General features: G+C 41.6%; 1 protein-coding gene across 13 annotated transcripts in view; it reads right to left on the reverse strand.

The window, feature by feature from the left end:
• The window catches only part of kif21b (kinesin family member 21B), a 74,226-nt gene that overhangs the window by 43,649 nt on the left and 15,079 nt on the right, over positions 1-15,498 (reverse strand). For all 13 annotated transcript variants that reach the window (XM_038696845.1, XM_038696846.1, XM_038696843.1 and 10 more), the window contains exons 2-8: positions 5,590-5,812; positions 4,549-4,731; positions 3,455-3,604; positions 1,863-1,997; positions 1,471-1,653; positions 1,241-1,356; positions 375-570 (exon numbers count right to left, since the gene is read on the reverse strand). In XM_038696845.1, coding sequence (XP_038552773.1) covers positions 375-570; positions 1,241-1,356; positions 1,471-1,653; positions 1,863-1,997; positions 3,455-3,604; positions 4,549-4,731; positions 5,590-5,812 — 1,186 coding nt within the window. The remainder of the gene's footprint in view (positions 1-374; positions 571-1,240; positions 1,357-1,470; positions 1,654-1,862; positions 1,998-3,454; positions 3,605-4,548; positions 4,732-5,589; positions 5,813-15,498) is intronic.

A 15,498-nucleotide genomic window follows, 5' to 3' on the forward strand; every position in this document is an offset into this window, starting at 1 on the left:
AATGTGTGTGTTCCAGCATTAAAGATTTTTGATTTGATATAGTAATTAGGCAGTGCTGTATGCATGGTCGCTGCTTTTCTTACTCACCCTCCTGTACCATCTTCTCTTACTCCCATTAGTGTTGTCTTTTCTTTTTCTCAATTTCATCCATCATATCGCACCCTTCAGCCCTCTCTTAAGTCCGCATTACATCAGTTACTCTAACAGCCGTGTGTTGTCTCTCTTCTTCAACCTGTCACATTTCATTCCTCATCTCTTCCCCCCCGTCATTCAGGCCCCTCTTATCTTTTTCTCTGAGCTCCTCTTCGTCTTCATTTTTTTCACATGTACTTTCATTTCTCTCTTTTTCTATCTCTCAATGTTTCCCCTCTCACCGCCTTGTACTCCATCAGTTCAAGCTGAAGCCGGGCTATCTCTGCACGCAGGGCGCTGATCTGCTGGCTGGTCTTGTCTTGGTTCATCACCACCTTGTTCTTGATGTTTCGGGCGCGGTTGGCATACTTCAGAGTGTTCAGTGTCTCCATGAAGTCCCGGTCGGAAGGACTGACGCAGGCGATCATCACTGTGCGACTGGAGAGGAGGGAAATGTAATCATTTTAGACAACTGCGCGTACAGTGTAAGAATGTTGAGGTTGTGAGAAACATGTCTTGTTACCTTGAGCATAACAGAAGCCTTGTTGACACTCAGGCACGACATTAACAACTTAATGGTGTGTCTTGAGTGTTTGTGTCCCACTGAAGGCTTAAAAAAAGCTAACTTTTTAACTACAGTCTCTAACTTATCCAGTGCACTTGGGCTGCAAACAAAGACTATTTTCATTATCAAATAATCTGCTATAATTTTCTTGATCTTGTCTGTAAAATGTCAGAAAATAGTGAAAACTGTCCATTATTATTTCCCAGAGCCCAAAGTGACTTTTTCAAATATCTTGTTTTATCCAACCAACAGTCATAAACACAAGGATTTTCAGTTCATATGGGACATAAAAAAGTCCTCTCTCTCTTTGCTTTGAAAAATTACTGAAACATTAATGGCCGATTAATTTTCTGTCAATCAAACAATTATCCGACTAATCATTTCAGCTCTACAAAGCGCCAGTGCCTTGGTAGATTATCAAACTTCCTGGCTTTCCCATTGTGGAACAAACTTCTTAAACTTCTACAATATTCAAAATTTTCCAAAATTACTGTATACGATTCTGCGTGTACAGTATGTGTGTGTGTGTTTGTGTGTGTCTACCTGTTGCCTCCCAGTGAGTCCTGCAGCAGACGAGTGAGTTTGGAGTCTCTGTAAGGGACGTGGCCTCCCTTCTTAGTCTGGTCTCCTAAAGCACTGATCACATTTCCCAGTGCCAGCTACAACACACACACATTCAGAAACTGATCACAAACTAGTATTTAAATACACAGAGTACAGACGTTCACATGTTTTCACACACACACACAGTTTTCTTCTTGTGTCTGTCTCACCAGTCCACAGTTGATAGAGATTCCCTCGCGGGCTCTCTCTCCTGTAGCTCCGGTGCGTTTCAGCCTCTCAGAGCCAGCCAGGTCCACAAAGTGGAACTTGGCCATCAGCGTCTCAAACTCCGGCTGGGCGATGGGGCTGGAGTCCACGCCGTTCACTTCCCCGTTCTCTCCTCCGCCATTTTGCTAGCGTGGGCAGACAAAAAAAACAATTGAGAACGAGTTCATGTCTTACTTGAAAATAGCAGTTATTTCATCACCTTTAATTCTACTGCAACCGTAACACTAAATTAATTTCCTTTCTTTTATTTTTGTTTAATTTCTAAGTTTTTCTTGTTCTTCCCAAAACATTTTCTTCTTTCTTTCTACCCCTCCACTCCGAATCCCAGTCTCACCATTGGAGGCTGCTGGCACACTCTCATCTGACAGAGGTGGATGGTGAAGATGGCGTGCGAGCGGGAGCTCTGGGCATTCATCTGGGTGCTGGCTGTGGTGCGGGACAGAGCGCCAAGCTTCAGACACTGCAGCAGCTGCAGCACACACACACACGCAACACACAGATACACAGAGGACATTTGGTTATTATCAAAAAAAATAAATGTAGACTCAGTAACAAGAACAAGAATTAACAAAGAATATGTGTCAACGTATTTTATAATGGTGGGAAACCACTCATTTTGTTGACGTCAAACTTTCTTCAAGCATTTCTTTGAGCTTTTCTATATCTCTACACTCAAAACACTGTTGCTCTCTCTACTGATGAGTCCTCTCCTCCTTTTTACTCTCAACCTGACTCCTTGTCTCTTTACAGACTCCATCACCACACTTCTATTTCCTTCCTCAACCTGTTATGACATATTCTTTCTTCCCTCCCGCAGGAGTGCCCATCTGTCTCTTATTGTCTCTCAGCTGAAAATTTTGGGGAACTTAAAGCACGGATGACCTCTCCCAAATTCAGCCATTCATCTCTTTCCTTTCTGCTTCCATTTAACAGTCAACTCACATCTTTCTTTCTGCTCTGTCACCTATTTGGAAAAATACCCAGAATTATACCGCGTCTTCTCCCAGACAGCATTTACTGTAGCCCTCCCTCTAAACCACCACCTGCCACCTCTGTGAACCTCTTTGTCACCAGCCCATCACGTCTCCACTAGCAGACATTGCTCCTGCCCTTTTTACATCCTCATCACATCCTCTGTCTTCCACACTGTCACTGCTGATCCGTTCCCCTTCTTGACAATTATTATTGATAGTGCCTGACATGTGGCAACTTCAGTCTTGCATCAAATATAAAATACTCCAGACTGGTATCCCTCCCACAAACAGCCTCCTGGGTTTAACCTTAAAGGAAGCATATTAGCTCCCTTATTATCTTCGACCTATTTGCTGAGTGACCGCCTTGACAGACTTTCAGGGTGCTGAGGATCTCTGGCAGCTCCCATGCTCGGCCTCAACCAGTCAGCATTCATTCACGGCTTCACAGTTAACCCCTTTGCGATGCGATACCACTCATTTTTACGTGATCATCAAAGCATCTATGATCTGAGTTTTGCACTCTTTCTCTCTATTTTTGGTTCCTTGAAACTGCAGATGTCAAGCACCTAATACCTAATCATAAACATAAAGCAGCAGTTTTCTTATTTTGTTTGAGCTTCTGCATGAAATTTAAGGAAAGGTGATCTGAATCTATCAAGAAAATCTAAATGAATTCAAAATTGATAGACTGAAGATTAGGGAGTGCATTATTAAACACAATCAAACCAAAAGTAAGCTCTGAAAAATGTACTGTGTTAGGATAAGTATCAGCACAGGTATAAAAAAGGTTTGAATGTAAAACATGACCTTTATTATAGTAAACTTTTATAACCTTTAGACCACAAAACATTAGCAGAAGAGTAACTCCTTTCGATTTATGTAGTTTATAAAAATACTACATATTGAAAAGATTCTGATAAAATGTGCGATACAAACACACACACGCACCCACCTCCTCCTCTGAGTGCACCAGCCTGGAAGTGACTCCAGTGGTGTAGATGCTGCCACTGGCGTCCTCGTGGATCTTAATGTTGGACTTCCTGCTCCGACTCTCTGGTTCTCTGGCTCCGTCAAACAAGTCCAGGATCTCTTCATTGTACAGCTGAAATGAACAGAATCCACCAACACATATGCATCATTTATACATATCCAACACTACGGCATTCCTCTCATGTTCTCCCCTCATCTCACAGCTGGTTTTCTAATTTAGAGGTCAAAAACGACCTATCAGAAACCAATAAACGTCAAAGGCCACAGAGGTCAGCTGAAAGCTCAGCTGTTCATAACTACTGCCAAACACACACACACACACACACACACACACACACACATCTGTTTACCATCAACACAGATAACCTTTTGACCTGAGAACGTCCAAAAAACACACTAACATCAGAGAGCAGGACAGGCAGGAGAAATATAAAGAAATAAGAGTATAGCTAGAAAGAAAAGCGGTTTGGTTTTTACATTAGAATTGTTATTACAGAATGATTATTAAAGTAAATCACATCATACACACACCCACATATACAATTGTCTGCCTCCAAAGACAACCCAAACATAATACCTGCCAGAAACCTCTGGGGGAAATGATTACTGGTCATATTATCTCATTGCTCCTCCACAAGCATCCCTCCCTCCCTCCCTCCCTCTTATCCCTCGCTCTTATCCTTCGCTCTTATCCATCTTCTACCCCGTAGTGATGAGGAATAATATCCGAGATAATGGCCAACATTAATCAGGACCAACAAAGCACAAGCAGACATTCCTGCCCATCTGTCATTGGGCTGTCACTTCCTGTTTGTGGAAGAGGGGGCGGGTCCTTTGGTCTCCCTGTTCTGTCCCATCTGGTTGGAGTTAATATGGACCAACATCCATCCCAGCACACACACACACACACACACACACACAGACAGACAGACACACATCTACAAGCAACAATATCTCCTACTGCACTGTTAAAATGTGAGATCAAGCAAGAATGTGTTACAGTGTGGTCGTAACATTTGCTCTACATCCATACACATCTACAAGTGCGTCGCCCACCTCTAGGAATTGGGCGCTGACTTTGAACTCAGGCGGCTGGGAGCCAGCCTCTTGGGCGCGCACCCTCCTGGTCTGGATTCCCTCAAACAGCTGGTGAACAGCCCGCGGTATGATGCCCTGCTCCTGCTGGCTCAGGCTCAAGTCGAAGCCCGTCCCCATGGTGTAGGTCTTCCCCGAGCCCGTCTGAAACACATTTTATCAGATCCCATTGACTGTGCACGCCACACATCATACATGTGTGTACAGTAACCTTTTTTTAAATGCATGTCTTGGCAGTTAGTGGAAGTTTATTAAACTTCAATTAATGTGTGCTGAGGTGTGTGTGTTTTTATGTAGGTGTGTGTATATTACAAAATGTTCACGTGTGTACACATGCTTTTAACTGATTATCTTCAGCTAAATTAAGCAATGCGTTCCCAAAAGGGCATTCCCCCTTTAGCTGTGAGTTGTACTTAAAGAGAAAGATATGTAACTCTGCAACACTAACTGGCTTACTGAAAGCATCTTTGCTTTATTCAACCAACCCATTTTTATATGGGTTGTTTTTTTTGCCTAACAGAGCCTGCTGTATTTCTCTATAGAGTAACTTCAGAATAAAAGTTCACAATAAAATGTAAAAACAGTAAATACAACCACACAATATTGTATACAATACTTAGAAAAGTCTCAAGATACAATATTAGAGTTGGGAACTACATTAGTATATTAAGCTTAAACATACTGTGCCAAAAACAAATTCCACCGGCACTGTCGCGTGGCTAATAAAACAATCTAATCATATTGTATAATTGTGTCTGACAGTGTATGATTTATAAACCCTGCAGTGCTGGTTCCTTCTTTTTATTTAATGTTTTGTTTCTTTTTATCTCACACTGCAGTTCAGTTAATGGCCACTGACATCATTAATAACAAGGGTTTTCTGAAAGTTACACATAGAGCGTTTAAACAAACAGATAAATAACTACAAAAGCTATGACACTTGATTTTATTAATCAATCATTATTAAAATCTAATATTAAAATCCAGGCCTCTGCGTCATACCTGGCCATACGCGAACACGGTGGCGTTGTAGCCCTCTAAGCAGCCCTCGATGAGCTTGTACACACAGGCCTGGTAGATGTGCTGCTGCTCTGAGTCGATGTCAAACACGTAGTCGTAGGTGAAGGCCTTGTCCTTTCCCAGGAGGACTTGTGGTTCTCCAGGTGTGACCAGCGTGCACACATGACAGCCCTCTATCTTCTCCTTGGCCATCTGAGGACGAATCCTGAGAGTAGAGAAAGAGACCGGCAGGCAGTCAGTGAATGAATAAAATGATTATATCGTCATGTAATGTGAACTGGGTGTTGTTGCACAGCTCAGCAGACAGGCAGCTGATTGTGACTGAAATGGTATTTTTTCCCAACTTGTAGATCAAGCATGACAATCTTATGCACATGCTAGACATGTCGGGTTTCCATTGGAATCCATTGTGATTGTTGTGAATCCAAACTTACTACGTCTTTAGCATGTATTCCTTTAAACCTCGGTCGTCACTGTTCACTGTTCTAACCTCGGTCTGCAAACATTGCTGCTAATAAAAAGAGTAATTTACCAATTTAGCATTGTGCCTCTATAACACGGTCAGACTCACAATGAGCGGTTTAAAAAAGAAAATAATCAAAAATTGATGCAGCAGATTTCATCTTTTTTATTTCATGCATTCTTCTCCCTGAACCTGGCACCTAAATTACCCAAAATGCAACTTGATTACATTCACTCAACTATACAGATTTGAGTGTGTTGTGATAGTAGCAGCAAATGTAGCCTGAAGCTGCCAGCCACAAGCGAAGACGATGACCGGGCTACAGAGGTCTGGTAAAATCACTTCTTTCTAACTCCACACCCCCAGATGTGTTTCATTTTCAAACTGAAAGTTTTCAGCACCAAATGGCGCTGACTCAAGTGACATCACTTGAGGACATTTATCCAACTTTGTGCAGATCCCTCTGAAGCCACAAAGGGCTTTATACAACTGTTTAGCACATATGCAGTATTATTCCCTAAAATCTAACTTTAATGTGTAAAATCTGTGCAGTTCCCCTTTAAAAGTGGTCAGTTGGTTCTCAATAGTGCGACTGTAGGGGGGACATGGATGCTGAGCAGACCTAAAGTTGATGATTTTGCCCCTATCCTACATGTACATCCTACATTTAATACAGGAACCCATGTTAACCCTTTGATGCCAAACCCAGCAGTGTTAGACATGTGTCAAACCTCGGTCACGAGCAGAGTCACAAAGCCTGCTCATACAGGCCTAACACATGTTTACCTGTTCACACTGTCCTCAAACACAGCCTCATCCAAAAGGGACATTAAAATGTGCTGCCACTTTGTCTTGTTTGAATCTGTGGTCCAATTCACAAAAGACAAACAAAAAATTCACACAACGTTATAGTGTGGCACTAAACAGAAGAACAGGGACCTAGCACATGTATCAACAACAGTCTGTTGATGGAGAAAGTCAGAGAGGAAAATGAGAAATGAGGCACAACATGGACAGTTCTGAGAGAAACTAGTAGCAAGTAGGGCCACCGATGATGATAAAGCAGACTTTGGCTGATAAGTAATTTGTTTTATCAGCTGTTAATCCTGCTGCTCAGGACTCAGAGTTCTGCTGGGCTTTCCGTCCTGACAGGTAGTTCGCTGCAGTTAATTACTTTCACCTGACACTGCGGTCGTAAAATAATCCCTGTCTAGATGAGTCAAAAGAAATGCAGCCCCTGCGGCGGAACATCTTTGAACTCTGTGACAGAATGAGGGCCGAGTATTTAAATTTAGGATCAGTTTAACTTGTTTGTCGGGAGAAAGTCTTGCAGGCAAGGAGGCTGAATAGCTGAGATGTGGCTGTTAAAGAAGTGACACTTAGTGCATGCCCGTGACACAGCGCCGATTAATTGCGAGAAAACACTGTAGAGAAAATGTTGCTCTCGCACAACGTAGTGTACATATAGCAGAAGATTTGTCACACAGCCCAGTGCTAATCTTGGGCTTTCAGAGGTACAATGTGGACACAGTGGGGAGGTAATCACTTTAAGCTGCGGAAAAAGCCATGAGCCAGCAGTACTGGATCACTGGGTCCACCTCTCCACATGCTAAACCGCCCCCCCTTCGGTTCAATCTTCAGGGAATGCAAATCAACTCCCCCGCACACTGAGACAGCACTAGAGACTCCCTATGGGATGCTGCAACAAAGACAAACACACACACACACACACACACACTGAGTGTACTGAGAAATCCCCAACCACATACAGCTGCTGCAGGGATAGAGGGCACATCACAAAGACACACAGTCCCACACACAGTTTAAAAAAAATCTACTGTACTATCTTTATACTCAGTTCACACGTGGGTCCTCTCAAGCATGCATTAAGAACCACACCCACCTCTAACACAATAATCCCTTCACCGCACGTCGTTATGGTGCTGCAGAAACACACACACAGAGCTGACAACAGCATTTTGTGGCCCCTTCCGGGCCTTGAGGCATCATCCAATTCAGCATCAGCATACTAACCCCGACCACCTCGGAAGAGACAGCGAGACACAGAAAGCAGCTTGAAGACAGATGAGTCCCTTTTACAACTGGGGGGGTGACCTTGACACATCCAGTATGAGTGTTGTTCAAGTCAATTATTAACATCAGGTGGATACAGAAGAGGCGGAGTCCACTGGCTCTGCACAAAGGACTTATCAGAAGATGAACAGTGTGTGTGTGTGTGTGTGTGTGCGCTGCAGCTGCACCATAAAAATGGTTGGAGGTCATTCCTCCACATTTAGTAGCAAAAAATAGTCCATACACGATTATATGTCTGTGTGAGACAGAGGCATAGAGAGAAGCTGAGAAGCAGATTGTGGATCTCTGATGCGGCAAATTAAGGCACCTATCTCATCTCATCTTTGCACACTGATAGGAAAATGGTTTAAATACCCTGGGCACTAAACAGTGTCCCTGAAAGAAACAACACACACACACGGACCTCCTTTTCTACTCCCCCTCCTTGTTTCTGTTTATTCTAAATCCTACCAGCCTTTTGTGTATTTATAAGTCAGAAGTGTCAGGTTTAACATTTACAGCTGGCACACAAAGAAAGAAAGAAAGAAAGAAAGAAAGTAATCTACTTACTCAGGATCTCGGGCTTTGAAGAAATGCATTTTACAATCATCAGTCCTTCCCCCATTAAGATAATGAACTTTTCATCACCACTTACAGTAAAAGAAAACATCCCAGCAATACTTTCTGAATTTCAATTTGGCATGTTTCCTGCAGACAGTAAGTGCACTTCTGTTTTTTTTCCGCCTCATCTCACATTGACCACTGACTGCGTGACTGCAGCCACTCCCATGGCAGGATTTATCCCTGCAGTCGAACCTTTTTATTCTTAGGCCAGAATAAAAGTTTGGTTTACATTTTAGTTTTTTGTGCACTCCAGAGAGAAATACAGCCCATTTTGTGGACTTGTTAAGATGTGACCAGAATGCTGCAGGGATTTTCGGTTCATTTCTGGGGATAGAAATGTCGCATATTAGGCTGGTCCACCATTTTTGGTCCAGACTGCGTCGTGTGGCTTTTGTCCAATGTATCACATAATTATATACTTGTTCAACAGACCCGCACCCCCACTTTATATAAAAAACATTAACTGTGCTGATTAGTTGGTCAACAGAAAAGTATTCCATAGCAGTTTTGATAATGTTTTGATCATTTAATTCATTTAATCAAGTAAAAATGGCAAAACATCTGTTAGTTCTAGCTTGTCAAATGTGACATCAGACAAAATAGGAAACCTAAAGACATCAGCTTGGGCAAACTGGGAAATTGTGATGGGCATGTTTCAGTATTTTATACACTATAGAAAACAATTGTTGGCTGATGCGCTAAATATTACATGACCACACATGTGTGTCTCTATTTCAAACTCTACACACTTCTTCCGAGTGTCTCCTCCATTATCACAGAGGAGTAAAACATTCCCAAGACGAGATTGGCTGAATTCAGAAAAGTCTTGACAAGCTCTGCATCAAATGGGAATAGACAAACACAGACACACACACAAAGAGACACAAAAACAACAATGACAGTCTGTCAGTGATCCACAGGGAGAAGAAATGGAACAGCTATAAATAATCAATTCACACAGACACACATACACACACATAATCACACCACAGCTCAGCTGGATGAGAATTTAAGCCAGCTGCATCAACAAAAGACGAGATCATTAACATTGATCGGAGCAGCGCACACACACACACACACACACACACACACACACTGAGATCCAGACTCAGACCACACACTCACTAAAAGGCATTTAGCAGCTAAAAAAAGCTCATACTACTGTGATTACATGTCTGTGACAGAAATGTAGAGAGAAACACAGAGAATAAGACTGTGGATCTTTGATGTGGCAAATTAAGGCATCCATCTCTTCTCATTTTTTACACTGATTAGAACCGTGGGCACTAAACAGAGTTCCTTAAAGAAGCAACAGACACACACAAACAAACACACACACACACACACACGCGTACCTGCCCTTTTTTGTACATTCCTTATACAGAGATGAATGTACAGGTACGGACATGTTATCTATACTCATCACCCTGAACCTTGTTCTGTCGGATACACACGCACACACACACAAAATCAAACTCATTATCCACAAGCTCTGAGGGAATTCACTTATTACAACAATTATCAAACCCAATAGTGCTAATTAGGATCAGACTCGGAAAAAATAAAAACACAAACAATGCACACACACACAAAGTAATTGCCATATCAAACCCTGACAGCGGCAAAAGTCATTGACGTGTGACTTGAGAGAGAAGTAATCTGCAACATGAGGGAGGCAGCCGACCTTTCTAAACGCTGAACACAGTCCTCAAGACCTTTCTGACATTTACAGCATCCCTTCGTCAGATTCCTGCCATTGAAATTGTAAAAAAAAAAAAAAAAAACTCATCAAGCAGGCAGACAAGCAGATTTATTAGTGGCGATGAATGGAGAAAGCATCACAAAAACCAAAAAGAACCAGTGCAACAACCAGCATGTAATATGTCAGCCAACAACTCTACAAAACGTACAGTTTCATTAACTATCTAGAATGGAAAGAAAATTTCTATTAGTACCGTGTCCTGTCCTTGGGCATGTGGAAACAGTTAGCGAGGCTTATGGAAATGCTGCTGCCTCAGTGAAAGATCAGTACCAGACTGGCCTCATTAAGCAGAATGTGCGACTGCAATGGGAAGCACCTTGTTTTCTCCAGATGAGGGTAAGATAGAGTCACGTTTGTGTTGCATCAACAGGTATGGGAGAAAAATGTGGGCTGAAGAGTAGTGGAAGTTCAGCAGAATGAAAGTGCTGTGAATTAATGCTTGCGCGCTGAAATGTGTCTGCAGCATAATCTTTCAAAACGTGTCTGGTATTAAATGTTGGCATCGAATGCCTGGTCATTTGAAATTTCCTTATCTAGTTCAGGAAATCATGAAACATTGCTAATTTTAGACTTTATTTATTTAAGTCTTTGCATGTCTGCTTGTGTTGAGACAATATTAAAGCATTGAGATGTTTGGCATATTTAATAAATGATTTAGTACCGAAATATGTTTAGCTTATATTATACATTGTTATTTTATGAGAAAAAAAACAATTATCTTTTAATGCAAAAACATCATTTTAGTATATAAATATTCATATCATTCAAACCGAAATGTTACTTTGGTAAATATGTAAAAATGTACATGTTATGTTACTGAAGGTTTATGGTTATGATGGAAATGTTTGATTAATACCACAATATTTTCACTATGGACACACTCTATAATGACACACTATGAATGCTAATAGAAATAGAGAGTCTTAGTCTAGTTTCCAGTTTTTTTCCTTTAGCTGGCATGCTTCAGGAGGATCCAGTTTCTTTGGGAACTGCACACACAGTTTGGGGACTCCTAATGTGCAAGTGTATGAGCCTATGTTTGTGTTTACACCAGTCAAATATAAATGGTATTCTAGTGGTGTGCAAATTGCGAATTACAAAATGCTAATACCCCATCATGCGCCAACTACACACTAATCCTCACCTGAAACTCACCCAACAACCTGCTATCCAATCACGATCCAGAAAATAGCCAGGACCAAATGCCAAGTCAGTTACCAACAAGCCCAGAGTACCAATCAAATAAGCCCACTGTGAGCACTGTCAGTAGCAGTGAGTGCCAGTAATGCCTGTATGTGTGTGTGCATTATAGTTTGTGTGTGTGTGTGTGTGTGTGTGTGCGTTCATGCTCACTCAACTTTCAAAGAACAGGCCGGTGATAGCCAAAGAGCTCATTTCCCTAATGTAAACACTTCAGTAAAGACACAGTACACACACACACACACACAAACACACATATATAAAGAGACAGCACTAATCGTATTCTCCTGAGCTGTGAGTGTTTCAGAGCTCTGGTGTCTCTCCTCTGGCACACAGCCAGGGGAGGAAGCCAGTCCCCGCCTGCGTCCATGTTTCCTTTAACTCTCATTTATCAGAGGACAACATCTACTCTCATCAAGTTTCTCAATCAAGGTCTATCCCATCGTTACCCCTCCCTCTTTGCCTGTTGTGTGTTATCTTTTTAGCTTTATCATTACTGTTCCTGTGCTCTTGTCCTCATCCTCACACCTTTCTGTTTTGTAAACTCTCCCTCACTTTGTTGCCAGTAAAAACAGACCATCAGGACAAAAGCCTGAATGGCAGAAGCAGCAGAGGGCCCTGCTTCATTTCCTTTTTCTCCTGATAACAGCAGAGTCTAAAGCTAATGTGGACTTTTCCTCACTGCCTCACTTCCTCTCTCTCCAGCTCTCTTACTTTCTATCAATCAAATATCGCCTTCATAATGGAAAAACACATGTGCGAGACATAACGCATTGTGTCTGTTCCTTAACAACTGTTTTAGATGCAAACACACAATCACCCTACACCCCAACCCCTCCTCCCATCACACAGCAGGTCAAATAACTGTTGACAGAAGGCGCAACAATGAGTCTGCCATCCAGGAAGGATGAGTCCCTTTTACATGTTGTGCTGACAGGTAGAAAATAAAGGCCTACAGGTTACTCTGCTGCTGTTACTCTAAAGACACTGATCAGTGCTAAAGGATCGAAGATACAGTAGAAAACCATGATTACACAGCAACGCCTGTATAGGGAGGGTGTAAATAAGAATTGATTTTCTGTTTTAAGAATCAGGTTTTGCGAAGCAGCGAGTGTGCTGATCTCAGATCATTGCCCAAGTCCACCAAGATCCTCTCATTCACGAGGATCAGAGGCTCAAACTGTCCTGATGGATGTGGACAACAGCCACATGTTTTGTTTCCTTCCCCCTGTCCCATAATTTACGTCTCAATTCTGTTTTTCCAAACAAAGCCAGACACACACATTGACTGTGTTGATTTGGGCCACATACATATGGATGTGTGAAGCAGATGAATGCAACAAAACAGAACTCTGTGTTAATGGGAGTTTGTCTGCATACAAAAAAAGAATGATTTTTTAAAGCCAAATGCAGTAAAGATGACAGCATCAACAGCATCAACGGCTGTGCTAATGATTCTTATTTTACATTAACAACTTTTAAAAGTACTATGTGCAATGTGGAAAGGGTGGTTCCTACAAACAGAACCACAGATTATTATCACCTGACTGTACAGGCTTACCGAGCTTTTACTGACTTTGAGCTTAATGTTTTGGTTTTATGGTCAACGACTTTACTGTGTTTGTTAGGGTTCGTGTTAGGCTTAGTCCGGAAACTTTCAGAGGGACATGCAGCAGTCACAAGCAGTGAAAAAGCTCTGTTAGATCCTGTGTACACTCCTTGTTTAGCACCACACGGCAGACAAAGTTGAGATATTTCCCTTTGTGGAGACTAAAATAGAGCTAAAAGAAAGGTGGACACTAGACTTACATTTGTCAGGAAATCTGAAGGTGATAATATGTCAGTGTCGTGTAGATTAAATCTGTTGCAGCTTTAAATATGGCAAAACTATGCATTTTTACCTTTATGGAATCTGGTCTGTTTCATCTCAACAAAAACTGAACTGTGCCGGTGTTTGCTGGAATAACTAGCTGAAATAAGAAGTTTTGGTTCGAACATGTGTTCATTAAGAACTTTTATGTCTTGATTAATAGAAGCAGTCTGCATCCTAAAACCAACCCCCATCCCATGCCAAGGTGGTGATACTTAATATCCCCCTGTTGTCATCAAACTCATTAATAACCACTCAGCAGAGAGACAAGTGTAAAACCTGTCATCGCATCCTTTCTCCTACTCCCTGCCTCTCTCACACACCTCATTTCCTTTGTATTGTGAGTTCTGGTTTACACAAGGTGTTTGTGCAGTGGCCACTGACACCTAAATACTGAACCAGCTGTACCCATTACACATTAAAGTCGACAAGTACAAACACTTTCACATTTCCACAAAAACATTTGAGAACATGTTGTGATGCTGATCAAAGCCATCTTCAATTATTCTTCTAATGAACAATTCTCTAATTTCAAGCCTGTCAGAGCCTGTCTGTGGTAGCCAAGTGGTAATGCAGACTGCTTTAGAATGCATCCCTGCTGATTACTCTGCACCACGGCCCCACCACACCGTCAGCTGCTGGGGTGTTGGCTCCACATACACACCGCAGGCTCAATTTCTTGTAAACCCTAACGACACTTTGCCATGAAATAATGCACAAACACTCAGAGCAGCGGCCTCCATTTATCAAACAAGCCACTCAAACTGATTTTAAAATGAACAGGAATATCAAATTGTTTCTTGAACAGTTGCCAACCTCAAAGCTATGCACATTTATGAGCACGTGGTATACAGCACGCCCAGCTGTAAATGAAAAAACCACCAATGACCAAGAAACAATGCTGAAGTAACCAAGCCACAGTCATTTTACACACATAAAATCAGGTTATATGCCACCTGGTCGGTGATAATACTAATCTGTTATGAATACTCAAAGTTCCTCTTGTTCACTTCTACTTAACCAAGCAGTGTTTTTTAGTGAGCAGAACTGTCTTTCCCTTTCTGAAAGAGATTAACTTCATGCAACCAGCCCGACAGAGATTACATAAACAGGAGCGCAGTGTCTCCATCTGGTTCTGTTCTGTTTGCTTGTACCAGACCTCCGATTAGTGCTTTGTCATTGTCAGAGTTCAGATTAGGATTAACCCAACTGACACAGCGGTGTGTGTGTGTGTGTGTGTGTGTGTGTGTGTGTGTGTGTGTGTGTGTGTGTGTGTGTGTGTGTGTGTGTGTGTGTGTGTTCAGGTATGAGAATTAATTTCTTTTGTCCTCAAAGACAGAGAGAAATACACTATATTAGTAAAATGTCAGTATGACAAGCATTCATAAGAGGGTACCATCCTTGAATGCATTTAGTCACACACTGAAAATGTTCTAAGAAAAAAAATCTGTGTCAAAATCAGAATCAGAAGGAGCTTTAGTGCCAAGTAGTGTTTAACACATACGAGGAATTTGTTTTGGTGATAAGGTGCTACACGCAGACAAACATACAGTTGACATAAATAAATGTAGAAATATATAAATATGGAATAGACAATGCAAGTTATATAAGAATATTAAAGAGAATAGAGAAAAATAATACAACTATTTGCATTTGTGTGTTTTCTCTCGCTGACTTGCTGAGACAAACTGCTGCGTGCGCTCTTATCACTGTCAACGTGAGCACGTCATAGTGATGTTCCCAAAGCAACCGGGACAAGATAACTCAGCAGATATTCAGAAAGACGTCTACAAATGTGGGGAGATAAAATACGTTAAAAATATTATTGATAATAGCTCTTTTCCTCTTTCTTTTCTTATTGGAAAAATACAGTAACAAAATGGCTAAATATATATTCAC

The sequence above is a fragment of the Micropterus salmoides genome, unplaced genomic scaffold (genome assembly GCF_014851395.1).
Source record: "Micropterus salmoides isolate LMB-PRFRI ecotype aquatic unplaced genomic scaffold, ASM1485139v1 Ms_hic_scaffold_4, whole genome shotgun sequence".
In the NCBI taxonomy this organism is placed as follows: domain Eukaryota; kingdom Metazoa; phylum Chordata; class Actinopteri; order Centrarchiformes; family Centrarchidae; genus Micropterus; species Micropterus salmoides.